This window comes from Mytilus trossulus, chromosome 10 (genome assembly GCF_036588685.1).
Source record: "Mytilus trossulus isolate FHL-02 chromosome 10, PNRI_Mtr1.1.1.hap1, whole genome shotgun sequence".
NCBI classification, from domain to species: domain Eukaryota; kingdom Metazoa; phylum Mollusca; class Bivalvia; order Mytilida; family Mytilidae; genus Mytilus; species Mytilus trossulus.
Window position 1 is genome coordinate 73440142 of NC_086382.1, and position 24872 is coordinate 73465013.

Genomic DNA, 24872 nt, shown 5'->3' on the forward strand with positions numbered 1-24872 from the left:
ACCCGTTTAGTACCACAGGAGTGCAAAATCAGCATCATATCAGACATATTATTTTGATTGTAAATATTACAAGTCTACTGTCTTGCTAAACAAATAGGTGAGCTTGATAGAGAAGTATCAAATACTAGTTTTAAAGTCTTTAATCTAACTCATCTGAGGATTAAACCATCAATTTTCAACACTTAAAGCGAACATATTACAATAAGACCATTGAGATTATATTAAGATTAGTAAATAGACAAAACAAAGATATTGGTATCTACATTTTTATTTTAAATGATCTAAAAACAAATTTTGATTTTAATTCAACCAGGAAGGTATACATTGTCATTCATGTGTGTCCTGTAAACAAATCCAATAAATTGTAGTACTGAAAACAAAGATACCTAGATTTTAAGAAACTAGTATTTTGTTATTTTACTTCATACAACCTCATTTCTTTAAAACGATAGGCAAAAATATTTGTAGGGATTTATTGGCTAAAAAGATGTAAAAATATTGCATCTGTGTGGATGTGCCATTTTGAAGCAAAGCCAAATAAATTATCGGACTTTTTTTTACAATTGTTTGCCTACAGACAATTTTACACTGTTGTATTTGTCTGCAGTAAAATTATGAACAATTATAACTAGAATATGAAAATCTAAATAATCTGTTTATAAAATACAACAAAGGTATAAACAAACAATCAACAAAATTGAGCAGTTATGAAAATGTCATGTAAAAGAATAAAATAAAATAAAATATTCAGGAAATATATTCTTGGAAAAAGAACTGTTATCCTCATATCAGTATGAAATATCTTCCTTTTGTCCTTACACCTACAAGTGAACTTTTACTACAGAATCATTGATGAAGTATTGATTTTATTTCTGGGTAAAGGAGGATAGGTTACACAGATATAGGAGTATAGTTTCCTCTTACAAATGCAAATATTTGACAGTACATACTGTAAACCAACTTATTTTTGCTATTGATTTATTTTTTGAGACTTTTGCCAAAATAAATCCTTGTGACTGGAAAAACTTGGATTTGTATCTTACTTTACTACACCAAATAAATTGATGAAGTATTGATTTTATTTCTGGGTAAAGGAGGATAGGTTACACATCTATAGGAGTTTAGTTTCCTCTTACAAATGCAAATATTTGACAGTACATAAGTAAAAATGCCATAACATAAAAAAATCTTGTGTAGTAAATTTATATTTCTTGAACTAATACATTTCAGTACATTATATCCAAGTTTGAAAAGTTGTCAACATCTTCATTTCCTTGGACCAAAACCAGATCTTTTCAAATACGTCTAATACTTCACAGTAATAAGGTTAGGTTCCAGTAACTATAAGTGTTATAATACAGAAAGTGTAATTTTTTCCCTAACTGTTGTGGAAATGTAAAGTTATATACCATTATATATTTATGGATATAAAAAAACGAAGTACAATATTAAAATTTACAAAGTCAAATTTGGCACAAACAATTTTCTATACTGATAAAAATAACAATAACATCATTGACAGGAAAAATCTGACATTCTCATTCACAAATGTTTAAATTACTACTAAATTAAACAAAAAAATATGCATATACTTTCAAGCTTTCATTTACAACTATGGAGATGTTACTATATGTGAAGACTTTATATTTCATTTGGGGTAAAATTGAACTTACAATAATATATTCAAACTGAGTCTGTCAATTTTTATTTTCTTCATTCTGCACTATTTTTTCTTTTGAAATGTTTATGTAGTGTATTGAAATAACTTTTTTTATTAATCTATTTTACTTTGTGTGAATAAAACATCACTCATTTCATATGCCATTAAAAGACAATACTGTTATCAAGACTATTTTAAAATTTAAATGTTGTCACATTCATACACACGAATAACACATATGTGAATTATTTAAAATTTTTATGTAAGAGTATAGTCATGAGAATAAACATGGTAATTTCTACTTTTGCAGACAGCAAATCTACTACTTTTTTTCTTCAACTGAACATGAGTGGAAATTATTGCACTTATAGAACACAATAAAGTCTAGTACTAATTGACCTTTGAATATTAATAGATAAACTTTCCGACAACTGACAATGTTTTATACAAGTTTTAAACATCTTCAATCATATCATAAAATGAACAAAATGTATTGCAATAAAAATATGTTCTTACTTGTCAAAAAATGTTTTAAAATAAGCTGGAAATTATCTGTACTAGAACTTGACGAAAAAGCTAGAAAAAGTTAATAGAATTTACAAAGTCAAACTTCCTCTTATCCCATTTGAATGCACACAATTGAGTCTATTTTTTACTATGGGAAACCCAAAATCATTCAGAATAAAATTAAAATTAGAAAAACTAATAGCCATTACTAGTTAGTGAATATTTTCTAAAATGTTTATCTAACCCCAATAAGAGTGAGAGTTGTTGATAAACATATACCATCAACAATTAGTATGTCTAAATGATAAATCAATTTTGCTATTGGAAATCACCAAAAAATTTATTTAGTTTGAAATTTCAGTAGACAGGATAAAAAGTTAACATGCACTCAGGCTATCTTAAATTTTGGTGAAAATTCAATCCTTAATTTTGAAGAATTTGCTTGCATTGATTGATAAAGGATTAAACAAACCAACAAATTTATCATTGTACTTATCCCTTATTTACTAAGCAGGTGATGTAACGATGTAGAAATGTTTTAAACACAGTATTTCAAATCCAACAAACTAATATTGAAAAGTGTTCAATAAATCAATTAAAAAAGAGAAAGCTGAATACACACCAAGCTATATTGGCTAAAATTATGGTAAAGCATTAACAAGAAGCTAAAGTATGCTAAAGCTAGTGTAATTGATTTTCAAGGTTCATTGCAAGGTGACAATAAGCTAGGAAATAAATGGCACAATTGCTTACAAAGAAGCCCTCCATCTTAATTGTTTTATGTGCAAGTGACCGACTTAAAATTAATATTTTACACTATAGCTTATAGACTGTAAAATAAAATGGTGGTGAGAAAATTCTTTTGAGACTAGAGGTAAAATATAAGTCTGAAAATGAGTTGTGATAAGAGTTATTATGTATAAGTAAAATATAAACATATTTTATATAAGCTTTGACCAGATTCAACGACAATTTTGAAACAGTGTGGTGTTAATAAGCACAAAATATTAAACTGCTACATGGAAAACAATGTTAAAACGGTTTTGAAGACTATCAAGCACAATATTTTCCCTATGCACCAAAACTAAAGTCACAACACATAAAAAATATACATAACATACATACATTGAATATACTCATCTTTTATTTCTACCCTGTATTAATAACTCACAATTTAATACTTATGAAAACTTTCTGTGACCGATGTTTTATACTGTCTTTATATCATACGTAGTAATACAACCAAAAAGATAACATTTTAACATTTGCAGTGTTGAAAGAATTAAAATGGAAAGATTATCCACAGCACTAATTATCATTAAATAATAACTCCACCAAGATGGGCTTTAATAAACTGGTGGTATCACCCAATATACTCATTTACTCTAAAACATTGGAAGACCTAGAAGAGTTATCATACCATAACATACAACCAATCAGATTACTTATCAATCAGGATCTCATTTATCCAAATATTATGCATTAATCCTACACTTTGGCCTTTTTTTTTTTAGATGACAGAGGTACACTGTAAACCAACTTATTTTCGCGACTTTCGCGAGTAGAAGAATAAAGCAAATATAAATCATCGTGAATGTGTAAAGCGCGGATCTTTCCTTATCAACTTCTTCAAGAATATTAGAAAATCGCAAATTAAATAGCCATGAATTGGTGCAGAAAGGGTAAAACGCGAAATAAAATATCCGCGAAAATAAGTTGGTTTACAGTATCATAAAACCAACATGTCCAGCACATTGTAACATATCTTTTATATAAACATAAGTTATCACAGTACTATAAATAAAATAAGAATTGTAAAATATCTAATTTTTCTTGTTTAAAAGGGCATTGAAGGTAAAAATGAAAATCAGTCTTGATTATGCTATACTTTATCTCCAATGGCAAGCAGTAAATATCCAGGTGCCTGAAAACACCTAGAATCATATGAATATATTTAGTATCTTACATAAAAAAGTCACAAAAATTTGATTTTCAGATATATACATTCACAAACACAATTCTTATCACAACATTTTTAACAAATTAACAATGTATCAATATCAGATGTTTATCCCTCTAAGTAATGAGGACTCTAACGTGATTGTAAACTCGTCCAATGTGCTGAGTATATGGACTAGATAGTTTATATGACTAGAACTACGTAAGAATGATGACTCCTCGTACAACTGTGCCGTGATTGGAGTGTTGGCAATTATTGGCATCAGTTTCTGTAATGTATGGTCTCTGAAAAATAATAAGAGTGTAAGATTTTTTTTGAATTAGCTCCGATTTCTTTTAAACTTTCAGTGTCAATCAAACCCAGCCATTCTCAACCAAATGGCCTATTATAATTTAAATCTGAAAAATCCACATTTAATGACTTTTCAAGAAAATATGAAAACTGATATTGATAAATAAGAAAATAATTGATGCAATGATGCTAAAGTATGTAAAAAAAACTCCAACAGTTTGAAGATATACTATTCATGTTAATAAATCTGCAGTTTCATATATAGTTTTTATTTATTTGCTGGTTAGTTGTCTCACTGTTGTTTTTTTTAATTCTTATAATCAGATAGTTTTATTTTAAAACTCATGAATGCATTGTACAATTCTAGTAAAATTACAGTAAAATTGTATTAATGGTGCATAACTTTATCAATTTTTCATCTTTCTTGAAAGTTTCTTCTAAGGCAGTAATAGTCTTGTGTAAATAATGCATACTATTATACATACCTTATCCCTACGCAGACAAACACTTGAAACTTTCCATCTTTCCCAATAGTTTCTGCAGAGGCATTGATTGTATCAATTAGATCACAGAATTTAAATAAATTGTTGTTAGTCGCCTTTCTCACTTGGCCTGACATGACACATTCTACATGGGATTTCACTTTCTCTGAAATCAAATATTTTACAATGATAATAGCAAATGAAAAGATTTCTGATTTAAAATAATTATGAAAATTGTTGTTTTATTCAAACTTTCAATGTATTGAATGTAAAAATCATTTCATCATTGTCTGTTATCTTGAAAAACTGGTCAATATGAGTCAGGTACTGTGGTCTAATTTATTTGGTACACACTTTTACTTATTTTCTTAGATTGTGAAAAAAATGAATTTTGGTGGATTCTTGATCTTATTGGACTGATACAAAACATTGAATTTTGTTGAATAATTTTATTCAATAGTGACCCTATTTCCATGAAATCACAAAAAATAATTAGAACCCAATGAAATATAATAAATCAGTAGTATATGCCTCTTTAAAGTTTTGTGATGCATGAAAATGAAAACTTTTATTATTCCTAGTATAAAATTGCAATTTCTCCTTAATTGTAAAGCAGATATTAATGAAACTTAACATATTGTAGAACACTTCTGAAGTTCCTACACATTTCTTGTTTTAAACCAAGTCGCTTACAATTTCAATGTAAAATGCATATTAATGTAATCGTCTACTGATTAGGTATATGAATTACAATGTTTGCAGATTTCTTTTCATTTGTAAAATAAAATACTAACCAAGGAAATCCCAGACAAACATTTTATTACGGAACAACCTTGATGATCTGAAGCCGTAATTAAATACCAGTTCTAAACAGTTAACCAGTCCACGTTCACCACACAGCAAAAACGTTAGACTTCCTCTCTGGAAAACAAATTGATAATCTCATTAAAAGGGCACAAGGATATTCAGAAATGTTACAATTCTGTGAAAATGAGGTCATTTTCAGATGACGCATGTTAATAGGAAAGATCAAGATATTTTTTCATTCGAATTTGGTGTGTTTCAATCTGACAGTTTATACCTGTCTTTTTTTTTACAAATAAGTTTATGAAGTTTGTGCACTAACCTCTTTTTCTGGTTTATAATAATGTTTAACAAGATTGTTTACAGCATGGCCCAGTGCCTCCTGAATTTGTGGAATTTTCAAACCTTGAATGGAAAAACAACATTTAAATCATTGTAATGCTGAAGTTATGTGCATCTGACAAGTTAGTTTATTTCATTATTCATTTTATATTTATTTCTTTTTTACAGTAACTAGATTATTAATTTTATATTTCAGCTTACATCAAATACTCTTGCAATCCCTGTGGATTTAATTTGTCAAATGCATATTGTTCTAAAGTGAAGTAAATTAAAGTGAAGAACAAATTGGAAAAGTTATTGGTAATAAATTTACAATTAACAGCAGCAAATCTTTTCATTACCTTGTAAATACTTCAGGAATGCTCTAATCTAAATTTAAATATGTTTCATATGAAATGTACTTATAGAAACTTACTTTGTTCTGTGTTCCTCTTTGGTGACTTAGGAGAACCCAATCTAGGAGGAGATGAGTAATGCACAGCAAGATCTAAATCTAAAAGATAGAAAGAAATGTGTTAGATACAACACTTTCACAAAGATACAAATGAAAACATATAAAATGATAAAATCTGTGCAAATTTTTTTTTTCATACATTTCATCACAACAGGTTAAAAGGTAAATTCCAGTACTAAACTATTGTACTTGTACATTATCCAGCAAAGTTGGACCATGTTTTTTCTTTGTTGTATGTCTTAAGAACATATATTTTCTAAGAGTAGTTGGATGGTTTTGGTTAATGTTGTCTGTGGAATGGTGTGATATTTTAGTTATTTCGTGGTATCCTTTTATATATAATAAATAATCAAACATAAAAGATATTCTTTCACTGTCTAAAAAGTTGTGTATTTTTGTGCATCACTGTCAATTATTTTATCAAACTGTCATATCACATTCTCTCCTGTAAATACATTTTTTTATAAAACAAGAATGTGTTCCAAGTACACAAATACCCCATCCGCATTATCATTTTCTATGTTCAGTGGACCGTAAAAAAATGGGATAAAAACTCTAATTTGGCATTAAAATAAGAAAGATCATATCATAAGGAACATGTATACTAAGTTTCAAGTTTATTAAAGCGAACAAAAGAATGCACGGAGGAACAGACGGAAGAACGGACAGAAGTTAAGAAAACATAATGCCCATAAATGGGGCATAAAAAAGCAATACCTACCATATATATCCATATTACGTGACAATAACTCAGCCACCAGTAATCTTTCTGTACTTCCATCGTCAACTCCTTTACCTAACCATCTACCACAGTTAAACCTGTAATTAACATATTAAAAAGTTCTGTACTGATTACATCAAGTATATGCAAAGAAAAATGAAAGTGTAGGGGTTTTGAATGCATTTTGTCCTAAACTAACACCCTAAGAATTTTAAATGTATTCATGTAAATTCTATGTATTTTTAATTTGAAATTATGTTTGTTCCATCAATAGCATATGAATAAATTATCTAAACTGTAAACATCTCCTTAAGGTGGTACCCAACACTTTCACTAAAATCAATTTGGCTTGTTTAATTTTGATAAAATTTTGTAGAAGTATTTGCTTTGACCCTTGACTGAAAATATATAAATGTCAAAAATTTTGAACCAACCATCTTGTCAGAAAAATTACACTGGTTATATAGCAGTTTGACAAACACCAATTTTGATCTTTGAGAAGCATATTAATCCTTTTACAACCCAACGTAATTAAAACGTTTAGCTGATTCTACAGAGTTATCTCCCTGGTGTGTTAGGTACCACCTTAAACTGAATTAATATCAAAGTCATACAGTACCTTTATCATTAAGTATGTAAAATATACAAATAATAAAAGTCAATGAACCAAAATTATGGGTGTAAATATTGTTTCACATTAACCCCCTCTTCCTTTAATTTGGTACCCCCCTCTTTTCCACTGTGAATATTTCATGAGATTGTTGTCTCATGTACATCAAACCTATATTCCTTACTTCATATCAACTTGTAGCATGTAGCACTAACCTGTATGTATGACCAGTTAATTCATTCCTAACCAGAACATATTCTACCAGCCATCTTGGTGTAATCCCACTGTTGTCATGACCTATCCTTAGTGTTGTCAATACACCCAAGTTTTTGTGCTGAAATAATAATAATTAAATCATTAGTTTCTATGTCATTTATTTAAATTTTTGAATGATGGTCTGAAATTTCTATTTCCTTACAGGTGTATACTGTAAACCAACTGATTTTCGTGAGCGATTCATTTTTGTGACAGTTGCGATTTGAAAAATAATGCGAATATAAATCGTCTCGAATATGTCAATCTTTAATCTTTCCTTCACAAACTTCATTAAGTAAATCAGATAATCGCGAAATTAAATAGCTGCAAAGTGGTCAAAAAAGGGTAAAACGCGAAATAAAGTATCCGCCAAAATAAGTTGGTTTACAGTACTTGGTTTTGTTTATAAATGAATACTATTTATTGGGGATTTCATGTTTATATTTCCAGGATTTTTATTGATGGTCTTACTTAAGCTTTACATGTATTCTTCAGAACAATGTTAACAAAATTTGGTTCATGTAATCCCATTTATAATAGTGAAAACTTGTTAGGATGACAGACACACACACTTCATGATAGTAACAGCTTATAATGTCTATTTGGTCCAGTAATTATTTAGAAATCACATTTGCTTATTCTGACCTCCACATTAAACTCTAGAAATCCTTTAGGCGTCTCTATAGGTCCAGTCTCGCCCATCTGTCCAGCTATACACACCCAGGGGTTGGCACTTGTTGTAGAACAACCAAACTTTGGACTCGGATAAATCATTACTTTATACGGCACAACTGTAAAAATGATATAATAAAAGATACATACGGTATGTATTACTCTATATAATAGGCTAAATCTTGATACTTGTGAGTGTGTTTTTATTTTTTGCAAACAGAGCCTTTTTTCCTGTTACATTTTTAGCTAACTATTGATATGTTGTTCAACGATATTCTGAAAAATTAAACTACTTGCTCTAGAAGGTAGAAATAAAATTCTTATGTCACTGAACTGTAACATATGATTAAATGGAATTACCTAAATAAATATTCATTCAGTTGTTAAATAGAATGTATATTTATTTCATGGAGTGCAATTCTCAACTTACATTTATTCATCTATAAGAATTTAATAACATGTATAACTATATAAATATTTGAAAGTTTAATGTTATTTTTGGTAAGTCAGTAAATGTAACAGTTTAAAAAGAGAATGGGCACAATGTACAATTAAACTTGTTTAAGAATAGAATAAGTAAAGCAAAAGTTTGACTAGTTTAATAATCAGAATTTGTTTAGCAATAATTTAACAGTTTTAGGAGGAGGAATGGTGAAGGAATAATAGTACTAGTTTTAGGATAACAATTGGTATATCGATAATTGTACTAGTTTTTGGATACAAATATTTATATAGATAGTTTTACCAGTTTTAGGATAAGAATTGGTATAACAGAAATAATCCACTGCATTCAATGATAGAAGATGGTATATAAACTGTTCTCTTTCATCTTCACATCTCAGGAAGGCGTATCTCTTGTATAAAGTTCTGTAAAATAATAAATGAATATACATTATCATGATCAGTAATACCAGAGGGCACAACTTTAATTATACATCTGCAATTATACAGGGAAATTTCTTGTTTTTCTATGTTTGCTTTGAAGATAAATATTTGTAGATTTATTTCAAATTGAAGTAATTTGAAAAGTGATGTCTATCAAAAACCTCTAGTTTTTTTTTGTCTGAAACAGGGGTAATTGTCCTGTTTACTCCCTCAATTACTAAAATCCAACATACGTTTTAATAATTAATTCTGAGTTAGACTATTACAAAACACTTAATATATTAATTGCACAACATTGTCTATACCTGAGTAGGTCAGCATCAGACAGCAGAGTCTTTAAATGAGTAGCTAGGACCTTCTTTTCTAAAGACAGTCTTACGAAAGCTCTGGCTTGTCCAACATCTGTACGAATGTCCGACATCTGGATAACCTTCCTACAAAATAATTATACTCATATGATTCAATATAGAATAAGAATTAGGATAACATCTTTTTTCAAGTATATGAAGAATAACTTTTGATTTACTTGTAACTTTTTGCTTGAATTTTTTTTTTATAACATTTCTTAATTTATTTGTGTGGAGGGTAAATCTTTGCATTGGTACTCTGTTTTTTATTACATAAGTTTTTGATACCCCAGGAAAATGACAACTTAAAATAAAGAGCAATCATTTGTCTGAATTTTCTCCAAATGACCTCAGATCTGTTTAGAATATAACCTTCTAATGGCATGCAACAATCACTCGAAAATGTCAAGTTTTTGTATAATTACATTTCATCATGAATTATATAAGTAGGAAGTGGTCAAAGGGTAGGTAACTCTATTATGCCAGAACTTTCTTTCTTAAAGTGTAGAAATGAGTTCACTTGTACCTCTCAAGTTAACTTTACTATTCCAGTTGCAACAATCAGAGCTTTCTTGAACCTTTCAAGTTAACCCCCTCTTACCCTGGTTCCAACCCTCATCGAGCCAGGGTTATACTCTTGAAACTCTTAAGTCAACTCTAGAGTTTCAAGTGAACTTGGCCCCAATGTACTAACCTTAAATCGTGTGTTATAGAAGTAGGTAGTGGTGTAAGGGTAGGTAACTCTATCCTGCCAGAACTTCCTTTTCTCTTGTGACCTTTCTTTTCTGTTGGTTTAAGATGAAAATCATCCAAGGCTAAATTTGCTACATCTGAAAAGATCAGAAAGTTTTTTAGTGTTACATCATTATTCAGTCAGAAAGGCATTTATTTATTAAATCAATTTATTAGCTAGCATGCAAAAAATGAGATGATTTAATAATATCTCAAAATGATTATCTGTTAATTCTGATTATATTACTTGTAAGTAATTGTTATTCTAGAAACAATCTGATTAAAAGAAAGATTATGTGTCCATGCTTTGCTTTCATGGATCTGACAACAGTTTGTTCTTCTTTCAGTATTAGCAAGTATGACACCAGCCATTGGAATTCTTGAAGGTGTGTATCAGTACAGCAAAACTAGAGGATCTCGAAAAAGTTTTTAAAACAGAAAGAAGAACAGAGAGTTGTCAGAACCTTGTAAGTAAAGCATGGATACAGGATCTGTATTTAAAACAAATTGTTTTCACAGCAACATACGATTATCATCAACAAAATATTAACTTTGTGTCATTAAAGGCAAAGTTCATATTGTCTATGAATTTTATAAAATTAGAAAAAAAAAGTATCATTTGTATATTCACTTCCGGTTACAAAAAATATTTATAAATTTTACACCTGCATTGTGTTATATTCAAGCATGGGAGAATAATAACCACATTCAAATGGGAATAAACTTAAAATACATGTAAAGCTCAAGTAAGACCATCAATAAAAATCCTTGAAATATAAATATGAAATCCCCAATAAATAGTATTCATTTATAAATAAAACCAAGTATACACTGGTAAAGAAATACAAAATTTCAGACCATTATTGAAAAATATAAATATAAGACACCTTTGAACATGCAAGCAGCTTTACAAAAATCCCCCAAAATAGTATTTTTGTTTAAGAAAATAATTCTGTATGAACCAACATGCCTACAGATATGACCATGCCATTATTCTCAATCATACAAAACTCACACATGTTAAGGAATAAAATTTACCATTTAAAATCTGAGAATCTTTTTTTCTACATGTAAATTTGATAATTTTTAAAAGATCTTTAAAAATACATGTACTATGTCTAACAGAAAGTTTCATCTCTAAAATAAGTGTAATATAGTATTCTTTATTCAATAGAAGCTACTTAAATGATTGGAAATATTCATTGTTTTATGGAAAATTTAAGAAATTCTCATATCATTTCCCATCAAACCAAGCTTTTTCACGCAAACAAAATAAGAAAATTCTTATTCTGGCTTTTGATTGATTTTGTTCCCTAGCTGTGTAAGTTTTTATGAATGAGACCCTAATACTACACATGACAATTGTAAGCCTGGACAAGGAAGACATACTCTCATTCTGTTTTCTCAGTACACACCAAGCCATAGCTAATAATAAAATAGCAGAAATAGAAGCATCTTGTCAATTACTGTTAGTCATCTGTGTTACACTGTTAATACAGACATACTTGTAATACTTCTCAATTATAAAATAAAATTCTATGTTAAATCTCTGTATTTATCATTGTAATTATATTCCAAAGAAGGAATACAGTGTATTTTTTCATGACAAATTCCCTGCATTCATTTAACAAAACCAAAAGCAAGGGACCATCAACTATTGTAATTTATAATCTTTGAACAATATGTTGGACTTCTATGTTATTTAAAGCATATGTCTGGATCAAGGTAAAGGGGGATAATAAATCACTTAATTAAGACATTTCCCTCTGAACTAATGTAAAAAGAAATGCAACTTTTTAACAACAGACTGTATCTTGTTGTATCTAAATTGTCCCCATGGAATTTTCAGTCTCATTTGTAGTGGGTGTATTATAACTTAATTCAACCAATTCTATACAATGGCTAAGGAAAACACCAAATTCTTACATTAAATACTTAGCATAACAAAATAAAAAGTAATAGTCAGAATTGAACTGCTATTCTGACAAATGTAAAAGTTTTACTCTACTATTATACATTTTACATTTAATCAATGATTTTCAACTTATACATCAATGTGTAAGTGGTTGATTCACAATGAACTCAATAATGTTTTATACTCCACTAAATGTGGCCATTGTATATATGTAACTATAATGATCATGATGATATAGATATAGGATACATAATTATGAAATATTTGCATACTGTAATAGAAATAAATACATGGCACATGCATATACTACTTACTACAAATTGACATATATAAATCCATGACAGAGGTCGATAGGTCATTCTTAGGTTTTGTTTCTGTTATAAATAATCATACACATACACAATACATATACGTTGACTAGTTTACATTTCATAACTGTTTATTTTAAAGTTTTCATTTCTAAGAGCAAGATGCTCACAAATAGCATGAACAAATTAAATCATCTACTGTGTATTCATTATTATTTGTTGGATACCAATTTTCTCGGATTTCGAAAGTCATATGTTCAAGGATTTACAAAATTTCTATAGGCTTTGTACACAGAAATCAGCAAATCCACAAATTCAAATACCACTTCAATGTAAGTTTTGTTCAATCCACGAACATAGATACCCACAAAAATAAATTAATCCACTGTATAAATAAATTTTGGATTGAACACTTTTGGGAAACAAAGTATAAAATTATTTTTTTCATTTTTGTAATAAAACAGATATAAATCTTTTTAAACATAATAATGTTTGAAAAGGTCATCCTTAATAAAAAATAATTAAGAATAATAGTTTTATGGTAGCCAGTTCTTACACAAAGGTGAGATAACAATTTTGAATAAAAGCATTTATCAAATTAAACTAAAACTATAACTGAAAGATTTAGATTTTCCTGTTCATGGCGGCTAAACTACTATCAAAGTAAGAATTATGATATTGCTTTAGAGTTGCCCTTGAAGCATAAATGTTAAATTAGTTATACTTTAATATACTTGACATTGTGAAACTTCTCAAAAACAGTCAAATAGTAGCTTAAATATCATCCAGAGTATAAGAAATATACTCACAGTGTATAGATAGACAGATTAACAGCCATGCCTTTATTTTTAGATGGAAGGATACAGTTTCTTATAAGCAAGGCATATTCAAAATGCTAGGATCACAGAAACAGTGAGATAAACTTTCTTGTTACACCATTTTTATCAGATTTTTATTATTTTTTTTTTTTTTTTTAAATGTCTACCATATTCAACCTTGGTACATTTTTTGAATTAAGTCTACCCATTCCACTCTTTTTACTTATTTTCCTGGTTTGTACTATACTATCTAACTTACCAGGAGACAACAAATTAGGATCCAAGTATCTATTGCCTTGTTTACATTCTTCTAATTCTAGGAAACTTGTAAGATGGGACCATAAAGCTGACTTCCCCTGAAACAACATTATAGTACAGTTACAATACCAACTTCAGACATGATTTTTTGTTATCTTTCACATACATGTCTCTACATTTGTGATTCAATTATAGATTATCGTTGATTATCTCAACGAGATTGATTTTCTCCCTTGAGCTGGTACAGCGAAAGTGAGAAAAGCAATCGAGTTGAGATGACCAATGATAATCTGTTTATCGCTATTTTACCTGTGACGACGTTGTCAATTTCGTTAGCAACGCCACGTGGCTTCTTAGTTTCTGGCAATAATTTGTCCATATCAAGCGAGAACATGATATGAAAATTATCACAAAAAAAGATCAAAGGAAAAATGCACAAAATAGCGATAATGTTAGTTATTACAATAGTAGAAAAAACAATTCCAGCTAGTTAATTGATAGCAGTAGTTCAAGTGAACCAAAAGTCACAATCGACTGTCAACAAACTATCCAACAATACCCACCAAAGCATTGATTTAATTAATGTATCTCTGTATTGTCATATCAAAAATTTATCAGTTTGGCATATAAAAAGTATGTCTGCCATGTGTATATAATTGTTCACACTATATATTATCATTATTTGTATGATTGTTTAATTTTTTGGTAGCATATCTATCATGTCTATGAATAGTGAAATAACCCTGTTATATAAGATTTAATTTACATAATATTCACCTTTTTGGACTGCAATCCATGTGACCAGATTCTCTCTAACAGATCACATAGACTGGCTATCAGTGTGTTTTCCTCCACACCAGTGATGTTGACCTCACCATGGCCTAATTCTATAGCTTCATGTCCCATCTTATCTACTAACATTCTCTTTGTCTGAAATAATTAAACATCGTCAGTGAATAGTGATATAATGGAAGTCAGAGTGACCTAATTTTATAGCATTATCATTTTGTCTGGTATATGTGAAGACTGTAGCATATATAAGATAACCAACATATTTCGTACAATAGATTTTCACTTTTCTGCTGAACAATAGGCGATCATTGAACATCTTGGTGTTAAGGTAAAATGTTTTTTTTTCATTTAAATAAATCTTCGATTTTTGAATGAATGTAAAATTATGCTTAAAATTTATTCTGGTGTACCTTTGTTTTCCCCTCCTGCAGTAAAGTTTCTACAAATTTCCAGTTAGTCTGTATCATGGCTGAAGCTGACATATCGGATAACTTTGGTTGTCTCATGCTTTTACTTCGTGCTTCCTGGAGATATTTCTATAAATAGATAACAATCGTTTAAATAAAAGTTTTACTAGAAACTGTAGTTTTAAATATATATCAATACAAAACCTCTCAAAAGCTACAACTATACAAATAATTAGCAGCGATAAGGTAGAACCAATTGGCCTAAAATTTAGTTTCATACATCACTTCTCTGTGGCTTATCTATTATGGGGGGAAAATAATTTTTTGTTTGATTTGATGTATTTTCCTTTACATTTGTTAAATAGTACAAATCAATTTTTTTTGCCGCATTTTTGCGCCTGTCCCAAGTCAGGTGCCTCTGGCCTTTGTTAGTCTTGCATTATTTTTATATTAGTTTCTTGTGTACAATTTGGAAATTAGTATGGCGTTCATTATCACTGAACTAGTATATATTTGTTTAGGGGCCAGCTGAAGGACGCCTCCAGGTGCGGGAATTTCTCGCTACATTGAAGACCTGTTGGTGACCTTCTGCTGTTGTTTTTTATTTGGTCGGGTTGTTGTCTCTTTGACACATTCCCCATTTCCATTCTCAATTTTATTTAATGCCCTTTCACCATACATTTTAAGAATGGAAATCTGATTTCAAGGCTATCTCATCTAGGTTTATATTGTGTTCCATCAAAAGTTTCCCTATACAAAGAAAACATTGTAACAAAATCAAATATAAAAGTAATATGCGTTTCACAAATTATTGCTAGTTTTTGGTTTTACGATATTATTATTGAAAATATGAAATAATAACAAATTAGTGTTGACAAGATTGTAAGCAGCTTGGTATTGGGAAATAATTTTTAACTAACTGAACATCTGAAAAACATGGTTTGAAGGAGGTATCAACAGATTAGAAGATATAACTTTTGTGTTGACATAAACTAGCATTGATATGTTCTCTTTCTGTTAATTTACTGTATATCAAATGATAGAATTTTTCAAGACATGCTAGTTTATCTACCCCATGGATATATAGAATTAGCTGTATATTACACAATATTTTGGGTTTTCAATACTCTTCAGCTCAGCATTTAGTCTTCCAACTTTTTTGACTTGAGTGCCACTGATGAGTCTTATGTAGATGAAATGCATATTTGGTATACCAATTAAATGATAACTAGGTACTGTGGATTCATTTATTTTCGTGGGTACCAATTTTCGTGGTTTGAGGAAAATTTACATATTCGTGGATAATTAATTTCGTGGTTTTGTCAAAGTCTCCACTCATTCCTTTAGCAAATTTGTTATTCGTTGGACATTTGAATTTGTGGTTCTCCTGTACCCACGAAATCCACGAAAATTGGTATCCAACGAATATTAATGAATCCACAGTATATATTTTTGTTTATTTTGTAAATATGAAGTATACTTTATTTAAAGAACAAAGAAAGAAAAAAGTATTTTAAAGAAATTAACATCTCAATAGGTTTTCAGAAATATTTATATGAAAATCTGTACACACAAACTCAAAACAATGTATATTGTTTTGGGTAAGTTTATAAGCCAAGCAAGTCAATGCTTATATATATCAGTCTGCTCATGCATAGCAAGTGTCAACTGTTCTTTTTGTAGAAGGCAGCAGCAAAGCATTGGTACCATTTGTCCCTAGAACTATGGTTTTCAATGTTTGATCAATAGTAAGAACACGATTAAAGCTCCCATCTTTACTTAATCATGAACCAATATAGACATACTTATAAAACAGCAACTATATATATGATACAATTCTTATGTCTTAACAACATATTCATTCTTTAAACATACAAAAATAATTGCTTATTCAGCATTTATACAACAGAGTTCCCTTCTTCAACTCAATAGTATAAAAGGGAAATTTTTACACACTGAGACAACAGTATTCTATATCTAACAATGATACAACTAGTGAACTTACCAATGATATATAAAATGGCGAAATGATTGGGAAAAGATAAGAAAGAAATAATTCAAAGAGGAAAAGAGTGGTAAATAATACATTATGTTCATGAAGATCCCAGTTTTATGATAGAATGTGTTTGGCTATTTATACATGTGTATAATGATTACTTCAAATTATAAGAATGTGTTTTACATCCAGTCTTTTTAGAGACCATCTTTGTCAACATCCATCATAAGCAGTGCTGAAAATAAAAGTGCTGGTTTTACCTGAAGGCCCAACACTAGACTGAGAGGCTTTTTATACATAATTACAGATAGGACTCAAACATGATTATCTCTCCTCCACAATCATATGAGAAAGATTGGACATTGATCATAAATAACCTCGCCAATCAGCTGTGCGTTTATGACTGTTTCTGTTGAAGTGTGTATATATGGCTTGAGATAGGAATTTTATGAGATAGGAAGCATGTATGTTCACAAAGAAACTTGCTCTGCCTAAGATGAATGAATTCAGTACATTGTGCATATCAAAGATGTAAGCACAGGACATCAAGTAAAAGTGTTGATGAAACTCCAGATTGGTTCTTCTTTTGTGCAATTTTAAAGAAGTGATTTTAAGAAAATGATAAAACATTGGTATCAAAATTGTCTCTGATGTTTTCAAATACAATGAACCTTAGCTTAATGACTTTGTGTGAAGTTTCACTTTCTTTTTTTTAAAAAGTTTTTATAGCTTATTTACAAAAAAGTTAACTGCTAAACAATAACCATTAACAAACACAAAAATTTGGAATTAAAAAATGTCCCTTTAAAGACTTTATAACACACTAGTAAAATTAGTAATTGAATGCACTTCAAGTTCAAAGCACATGTATATGATGAAAGAAACACATAGGTATTCCCTTTGCTACATCCTATGTTTGTGAGAAAGTCAAGATGAACCATTCTGGAGTAAAATAATCAAAATCTACTCACTAGCCAGAGCTTAGCATGTTTTTCTACAACCTATGGTAGATATTTGTAGATGTTTGACACATTTAAAATATGTATTACCTTTGACATTATTAAAGTATGAAAAATATTAGACAAACATTTTTAATCTATGAAAAATATTAGACAAAGGGTATATTACTACAAAACACATTTACATGTAATTCTTGCGCATTCATGTATGTTCACATTGTAAGCTTCTGATACATAGTACCAAAACAATGCTAAAATTCAGTTAAACCTCAAAGCTTTTTTCCCAAATTAGAATTAACTAAATTTGATTCAAATATTTGAAATTTTCGAACATAAAAAAAGAAGCAATTTTAAATAGCTTTAGTTAAGAATTCAGCAATACAGTTTTAACATTTGAAGCTGATGTTATTATGAAACAATTTACCACAAGTGAAATAAATCTTTTCAATATCATCTGCACATAAAAACCTAAAATGTTTTTAAAATATTAGCAAGGTACCCTTTATACAAGCTTATATACCTATATGGAGTTATTTTCTTTCAGAACGTCAAGTCATTCTTTTTCAGAATCAACCCGGACGATACCATGTTTCAATGGTATATGCTCCAAGGCATTAAATAATGACCTGTGTAAGGTCATTATTTTCCTTGATTAACATGCAATCTATGAATTACTTCAAAATTTCATTCGTCCAATAGTTTTTTGGTGCCGATTCGGATATTTATTTTCTAAAGTTCAACCGATGATAGATGTAAAAGACACCGTCATAATAGACCCGCAATTTAATTTTAGAAACAAATAACGTGAAGTTTTGTTGATTTATTGCTATAATAATTATAAAGAAACATTATCATATAGGTCAGATGAATCTTAATGTAGTCTTTCATAAAATAAATCCAGATTTAAAATATTCGTGTGTAAGATTTTGGAAATCTTATTGAGTCAAACTGAATATGTTGATTGCTTAACGTCCAGCGGCAAATATTTCATGCATGTTCAGAACGATACACACTGAATAGGAAATCATACTGTGACCTACATGTATTTATATTTGTCTTCGTGTCAGTTCGTACATTTTAAAAATATATGTATACCTTTTACTCTATCAAATGATCAACTAATAAAATAATCTTATATTCCATTTAATAACACGAAAGGGTCGGTGCGGAGGGTATATAATTTTATCCTGATTATCTTTTAATAAAATGTATTGCTGTTCGAAAGACAATCTCTCTGAATTTTTCATTCGATTCAAGTAAAATGGTTAAATAAATAACAACTTTTCCCCGATAGAAATAACATAACAAAACGAAAATAAACACACATACCCCTCCCCCTTTTCCATAAGCTAAGGGATACAATAAATAACTTACAATGTGTCTTGTATTTGTCATACACCGTAATCGGATGGTAACAATACATTTGTGTCTTACTTCATGCAGTTACAGTAATATTTTTATTGTGTATGGATAACAATTTTTAAAAGGTTTATATCTAAATTATTTAGTGAGTTTTATTTCACATTTTAAATGAGCCGCAGGGCGTATTACACCTGAACGCATTAGAAAGGAATATCCCACTTAAGTGTTGTCGGTAAAAAAGGATACTTAATTTTACAAATCTTTATAAAATTAATATTTTTTGACGGTATATAAGTCAGATAATGCATATTTTAAGGTTTTTCTTGTCGTAGAACACACCTCGGGGTGTCAAGATTGTTCAAAGAAAGACCTCTCTCCTGTCGGTCTTTCATTTGATCAATCCTGTCACCCCTCGGTGTGTTCAACGACAAGAAAAACCTTAAAATATGCATTATCTATAACAAACACATGTATAATCACACCAAGATTTTTTTGTAGAAATGTATTTTTCCAGAATTTCTTTATTGTTGATGTAAGCTTACAAGCTAACATTGTTAATATTGAAAATTTACCTGTGGCTACATGCCGCAAAAATTTGGGAAAATATTATACATTTTCCTTGTGTAATTAAAGAACTGTTTTTTTATTCTTACAGTCATGACAGTGAAAATGTATTTTGATTACCTCTCTCTGTTCAGGATTCATTTTAAGATGTTCAGAGTGTTGAAGTTGTCTGTCCCTCTTTCTCCATTTTGCACCCTCTCTAGATTTGGCCCTACATAGAATAAAACATCCATATCAGTAAAAAAACAAAATAAAACAGAAGCTAAAGATTCAATCACTGAATATGCACAAGACACTTTTGTTATGATCATGATGTTTAAGAATGATTGATACATTGTATTATTTTTGTATGTCATCATTTTAAGGTCAGTTAAAAAATCAGGTGGGATAAGTTACGGTGGCCAACACAGAACAGCACAAGGGAAGGTATAGTAGTATAAAAAAGATAATTTTTGAAATTTTCTTACAAATAAAATGGTGAATGTTTAAATTTTTAAAATAGACAATTATAAGTAATTTTTCAGTCAAATCTGTATCATCATTTGACTGATTTTGTACTGAGGGCTTTGGCTGATGTTTGATATGGAATAAAAGCTGCTTTGTGTGATATGAAAATGAAATGTTCTTTGTTTATCTAAACTTAAAATTTGGACAAATGCCATAATATCATGAGCACCATATATTAGACAACACAATAATGTGTTCAACCATACAGTAGCGATATGTAAATTTCACATTGAACAAGATCAGTACTTAATAATAATTCTAACTTGAAAACTGGTTCTGTGTTGAGAACTTTTTCATTTAACTGTGGAAAGTTTCCCGGTTCTATAGTTGTAGATACAGTTAATCCCTCCAGACTGTGAGGTTTGGGGGAAACGTGATCAACATAGATCACTCTCTTCTTCAAAAGATTCTCTGAAACATAAAATCATAATTGTTATTATTGTAAAGAACAGTTGTTGTCAGTTAATGCTGTGTTACTTGTTTTACTTTCATTTTTATGTACATAAATTAGGCCCTTTGTTTTCTCTTTTGAATTGTTTTACTTTTGTCATTTCCAGGTCTTTCGTAACTGACTATACAGTGATCTAGAGTTTTTAATTTCTGTGTCATTTGGTCTCTTTAGAAGAGTTGCCTCATTGGCATTGAAACCACATCTTTTTTATATATAACATTGGCTGTAGAATATATAGAGAATAATACATGGCAAAATCCGTATCATATGTCGTATCATCCCGAGACATCAATATCAGCCCAAGGGCCTTTGGCCCGAGGGATGATATTGGTCGAGGGTGATACGGCATGTGATACGGATTTTGCAATGTATTATACGCTTTATCATATATTTCAACAGAAGAGTATTATATTTTATGAACTGTTTTCTGATCCATTGCACTGCGTTACCTTCAGTTCTGCTTTTGTCTTGTTTCAAAGCCTTAAAATAACTGCTCAATTATTTATAAGAAGCACCTGGCTTACCTTACAATCAGTTGTTTTAAAAATATTTTGTTTGTTATTGTATTTATTTGAGTGTTTTTTATTTCTTATAGTTGCATTTAGGGTGCCACAAAATATGTTGTGAAACTTAATGTTCGTGACGACACATACCAAACAATGACGTCATTAAAAAAATTGACCTATTTTGAGGAAAATTTTTCTTAAGGTCAAGGAACAGTAAATGGGCTATGTCGCAGATTTTGCTCAAATTTTGCATACAATCTTGGCTCGGTGAACTACAACTGACAATCGAAAAAATAATGCATTTATCTCTTTTATTATCTGAAATATTGCAGATTGATTTCTTTTAAAATGGGTGAATATTTGTATAGAAAGCACATACAAACAGCCAAAAAACATACAAAATTTGTCTTAAAATCGCCAAATCTTTTATTCTACTCCATAGATTTTTCTTTAAAAACTGTATGTTGTTGACACATAAAATTCCGTTATAATGATGCAAAATAAAGATAGGGTCACCAACTTCGTTTGTTGTCTAATAATCATTTTTTTCACCTTGTTGGTAGTGAAAAACGTCAAAAATCAACATTTTACAGCCAGCAACACGGCGACGTTACGATTATTTCGACGTTTTATAGGATTTTTTCACAAAGAACACAACATTGAATGATGTATACCGTAAAAACGAAGTCGGTGACCCTATCTTTATTTTACATCATTATAACGGTTATTTATGTATTAACAACATATAGTTTTTTTAAAAAAATCTATGGAGTAGAATTAGAGATTTTGCGATTTTAAGACAAATTTTAGAAGGTTTTATGCCGATTTTATGTGCTTTCTATACAAATGCTCACCAATTTTGTAAGAAGTCAATCAGTAATATTTTAAATGACAAATGAGATAAATGCATTATAATTTCGATTTTTAGTTGGAGTTCATCGAGCCAGAGTTGTATGCAAAATTTTACTCAAATCTGTGACATAGCCCATTTACTGTAACTTGACCTTAAGCCAAAAAAAAACAAAAAACTGACTTCAGGTAAAAAAAAAAAAAAAAAAAAAGGTATGCGATACGGGTTTTACCATGCGATACGGGGTATGCGATACGGGTTTAGCCATGCGATACGGGGTATGCGATAAAGGGTAGGTGATACAGACTGGAAAAAAGAACCTTTATTAGATATACAAAATAGCTGTATTTTGTACTAAATATATGATAAATATATATATATATCCGATAAACTTTGTAAGTATTCCATGATATTGCATATGGAAACTCCTTTCTGTTCTTTATTTTTATTAAGTTCTGCTAAATACACCTAAGGTACAATATCATTCACAGCTGATGATTTATGAATGATTTCAGTGTCTTAAGAGTTATAACTTAATAAATAAGTATATAAGTACTGAATTGTATTTTAGCTGTTTTTAACATTGAATATTTAAATAATTACCTGTATCTTCAATAGTATTACATGGTGCATATGTATGTCTCACATGTTCTCCAACCTGCTCCTTTAACAGTTTTAATCTTCCATCAAAGATCCGTAAACTGGGTTCTGGGTCTTCCCACAAAGATAAAATTTTATTGTCAATGAATGTAGCAAACATCTGTGTCTCAGTGAAATATGATAAGAAGGGGAGGTAAGCCTCAGGTTGATCACTAAGAAAGGACGCTTTATCAAAGTTCTGCATGGACTCCCGATTTGTTAACCATGATTCCATGTCCTGATTAGGGGAAATAACAAATGTGTCATATGAACTAAATATGTGTAAGAAATGATTCAGAAAGATTTCTCTAACAGTGTTGTTATAGTTAAGTTGTGTAATTTCTTGTTCACTCATAGAACTTGCATCATTGTCATCATTTTGAGTAGAAACTTCTTTTGTTTTGTCAGAGAATTCATCAATAGTGTTCCAGACCCCGGTTTTCTTGGCAAGCTCAGAGATTCTATTGAATGCTTCACTTTGATGTAGAATGTCTAGCTTGTTTTGAAGATCTGGACAACTCTGGTTACTTAATCTGGATTCTTTCAATGAACTGTCAAAATTGTCTAGAGTTGAGAAAGACTTTCGGGTGGTTATGTTTACAGATTTTTCGTTGGCATGTCGAAATTTGTTTTTGACTTTGATGAGTTCGCCAATCAATTCCTGTGAGTGTGGGAAGTTTGGCAAATCTTCTGGAACTTCAACTGTCCTAGCATCAATATCAACAAAACACATATTGGCCTGAAACACAGAATTGAAAATATCAACATGATCAACAAAACACATATTAGACTGAAAAGAAACATTATATTCATATCAAATGTTTCATAAAAAGTTACTCGCTTATTTTACTCCTTTTTGAAGTGAATCAGTTTTTTTCTCAACAGATCATGCAGATACAGGAAAAGAAAAAAAAAGGAACTATTTAATGTGCAAGCTTTCCTAAATTGTGAAATTCGACTAAAGCCTATTTTCAGATAATATCCTTTAATAGCCTTATTTATTCAGTGTATGTTCACTTGCTTCTGTTTATATGTCTTTTAATTGATTTAAGCCATTTCAATTTCTATGTTGTAATACCTTTTAAAAGTTTAAAAACGCCTCATTTGTTGGCACCTGTCCTAAGTTAGGAACCTGATGTTCAGTGGTTGTCGTTTGTTGATGTGGTTTATAAGTGTTTCTTGTGCCGCTATTCTTTATATGGATTAGACTGTTGTTTTTTTTGTTTTTAAAAATGGTTTTACACTAGTCATTTTTGGGGCCCTTTATAGGTTGCTGTTCGGTATGAGCCAAGGCTCTGTGTTGAAGATCATTGACCTAAAATTATTCACTTTTACAAATTGTGACTTAAATTGAGTTGTCTCATTGGCACTCGTACCAGTTATAGGTATATATTAAATATGCTGAGTTGAAAAAGAAAATAACTTAATTACCTTAATTGCAAAAAGGGTCCTACAGGAGTCTGTGTTTTGACTGCTTTCCGTGTAAAGTCTAAGGAAGACTGACATAGAATAAGTCCATTTGTCAATAAAATATAGAAAAAGAAACACAAATTCTATTCATCATTCTATATAAATATTTACTTACTTCACTAGGTAATTGGAGTTCTGATCTGCTCTCTTTACCATGGTGTAAACCCATTACAAACGGTACAGGGGCATCTAAGAAATGTGTGAGTGATGCTGGCAGTATAGGGACATAAACATGCTGCCATTGATATGGGAATATCAAAGTCATCATACATTCTGCTACTAACATTAACTTCTGGTAATCTATGGTGAAGAAAAGAGAGAAAATATACATTAACTATAAATTTACAC

At 29.9% G+C, this 24872-nt stretch overlaps 1 protein-coding gene across 3 annotated transcripts in view; it reads right to left on the reverse strand.

Annotated features, from left to right (window-relative positions):
- Positions 1-291: 291 nt before the first annotated feature.
- The window catches only part of LOC134688525 (DENN domain-containing protein 5B-like), a 35066-nt gene continuing 10485 nt past the window's right edge, over positions 292-24872 (reverse strand). Inside the window, exons 5-24 of one of the 3 annotated variants that reach the window (XM_063549307.1) lie at positions 24640-24824; positions 23019-23793; positions 20872-21019; positions 20222-20312; positions 18188-18217; positions 15224-15349; positions 14799-14951; positions 14023-14119; positions 12952-13011; positions 10685-10820; positions 9949-10077; positions 9504-9625; positions 8732-8877; positions 8047-8165; positions 7222-7319; positions 6462-6539; positions 6027-6109; positions 5695-5821; positions 4904-5066; positions 292-4411 (exon numbers count right to left, since the gene is read on the reverse strand). In XM_063549307.1, coding sequence (XP_063405377.1) covers positions 4228-4411; positions 4904-5066; positions 5695-5821; positions 6027-6109; positions 6462-6539; positions 7222-7319; positions 8047-8165; positions 8732-8877; positions 9504-9625; positions 9949-10077; positions 10685-10820; positions 12952-13011; positions 14023-14119; positions 14799-14951; positions 15224-15349; positions 18188-18217; positions 20222-20312; positions 20872-21019; positions 23019-23793; positions 24640-24824 — 3050 coding nt within the window. In that variant the 3' untranslated portion in view covers positions 292-4227. The remainder of the gene's footprint in view (positions 4412-4903; positions 5067-5694; positions 5822-6026; positions 6110-6461; positions 6540-7221; positions 7320-8046; positions 8166-8731; positions 8878-9503; positions 9626-9948; positions 10078-10684; positions 10821-12951; positions 13012-14022; positions 14120-14798; positions 14952-15223; positions 15350-18187; positions 18218-20221; positions 20313-20871; positions 21020-23018; positions 23794-24639; positions 24825-24872) is intronic. The other 2 variants (XM_063549308.1, XM_063549309.1) reach the window with 2 other exon arrangements.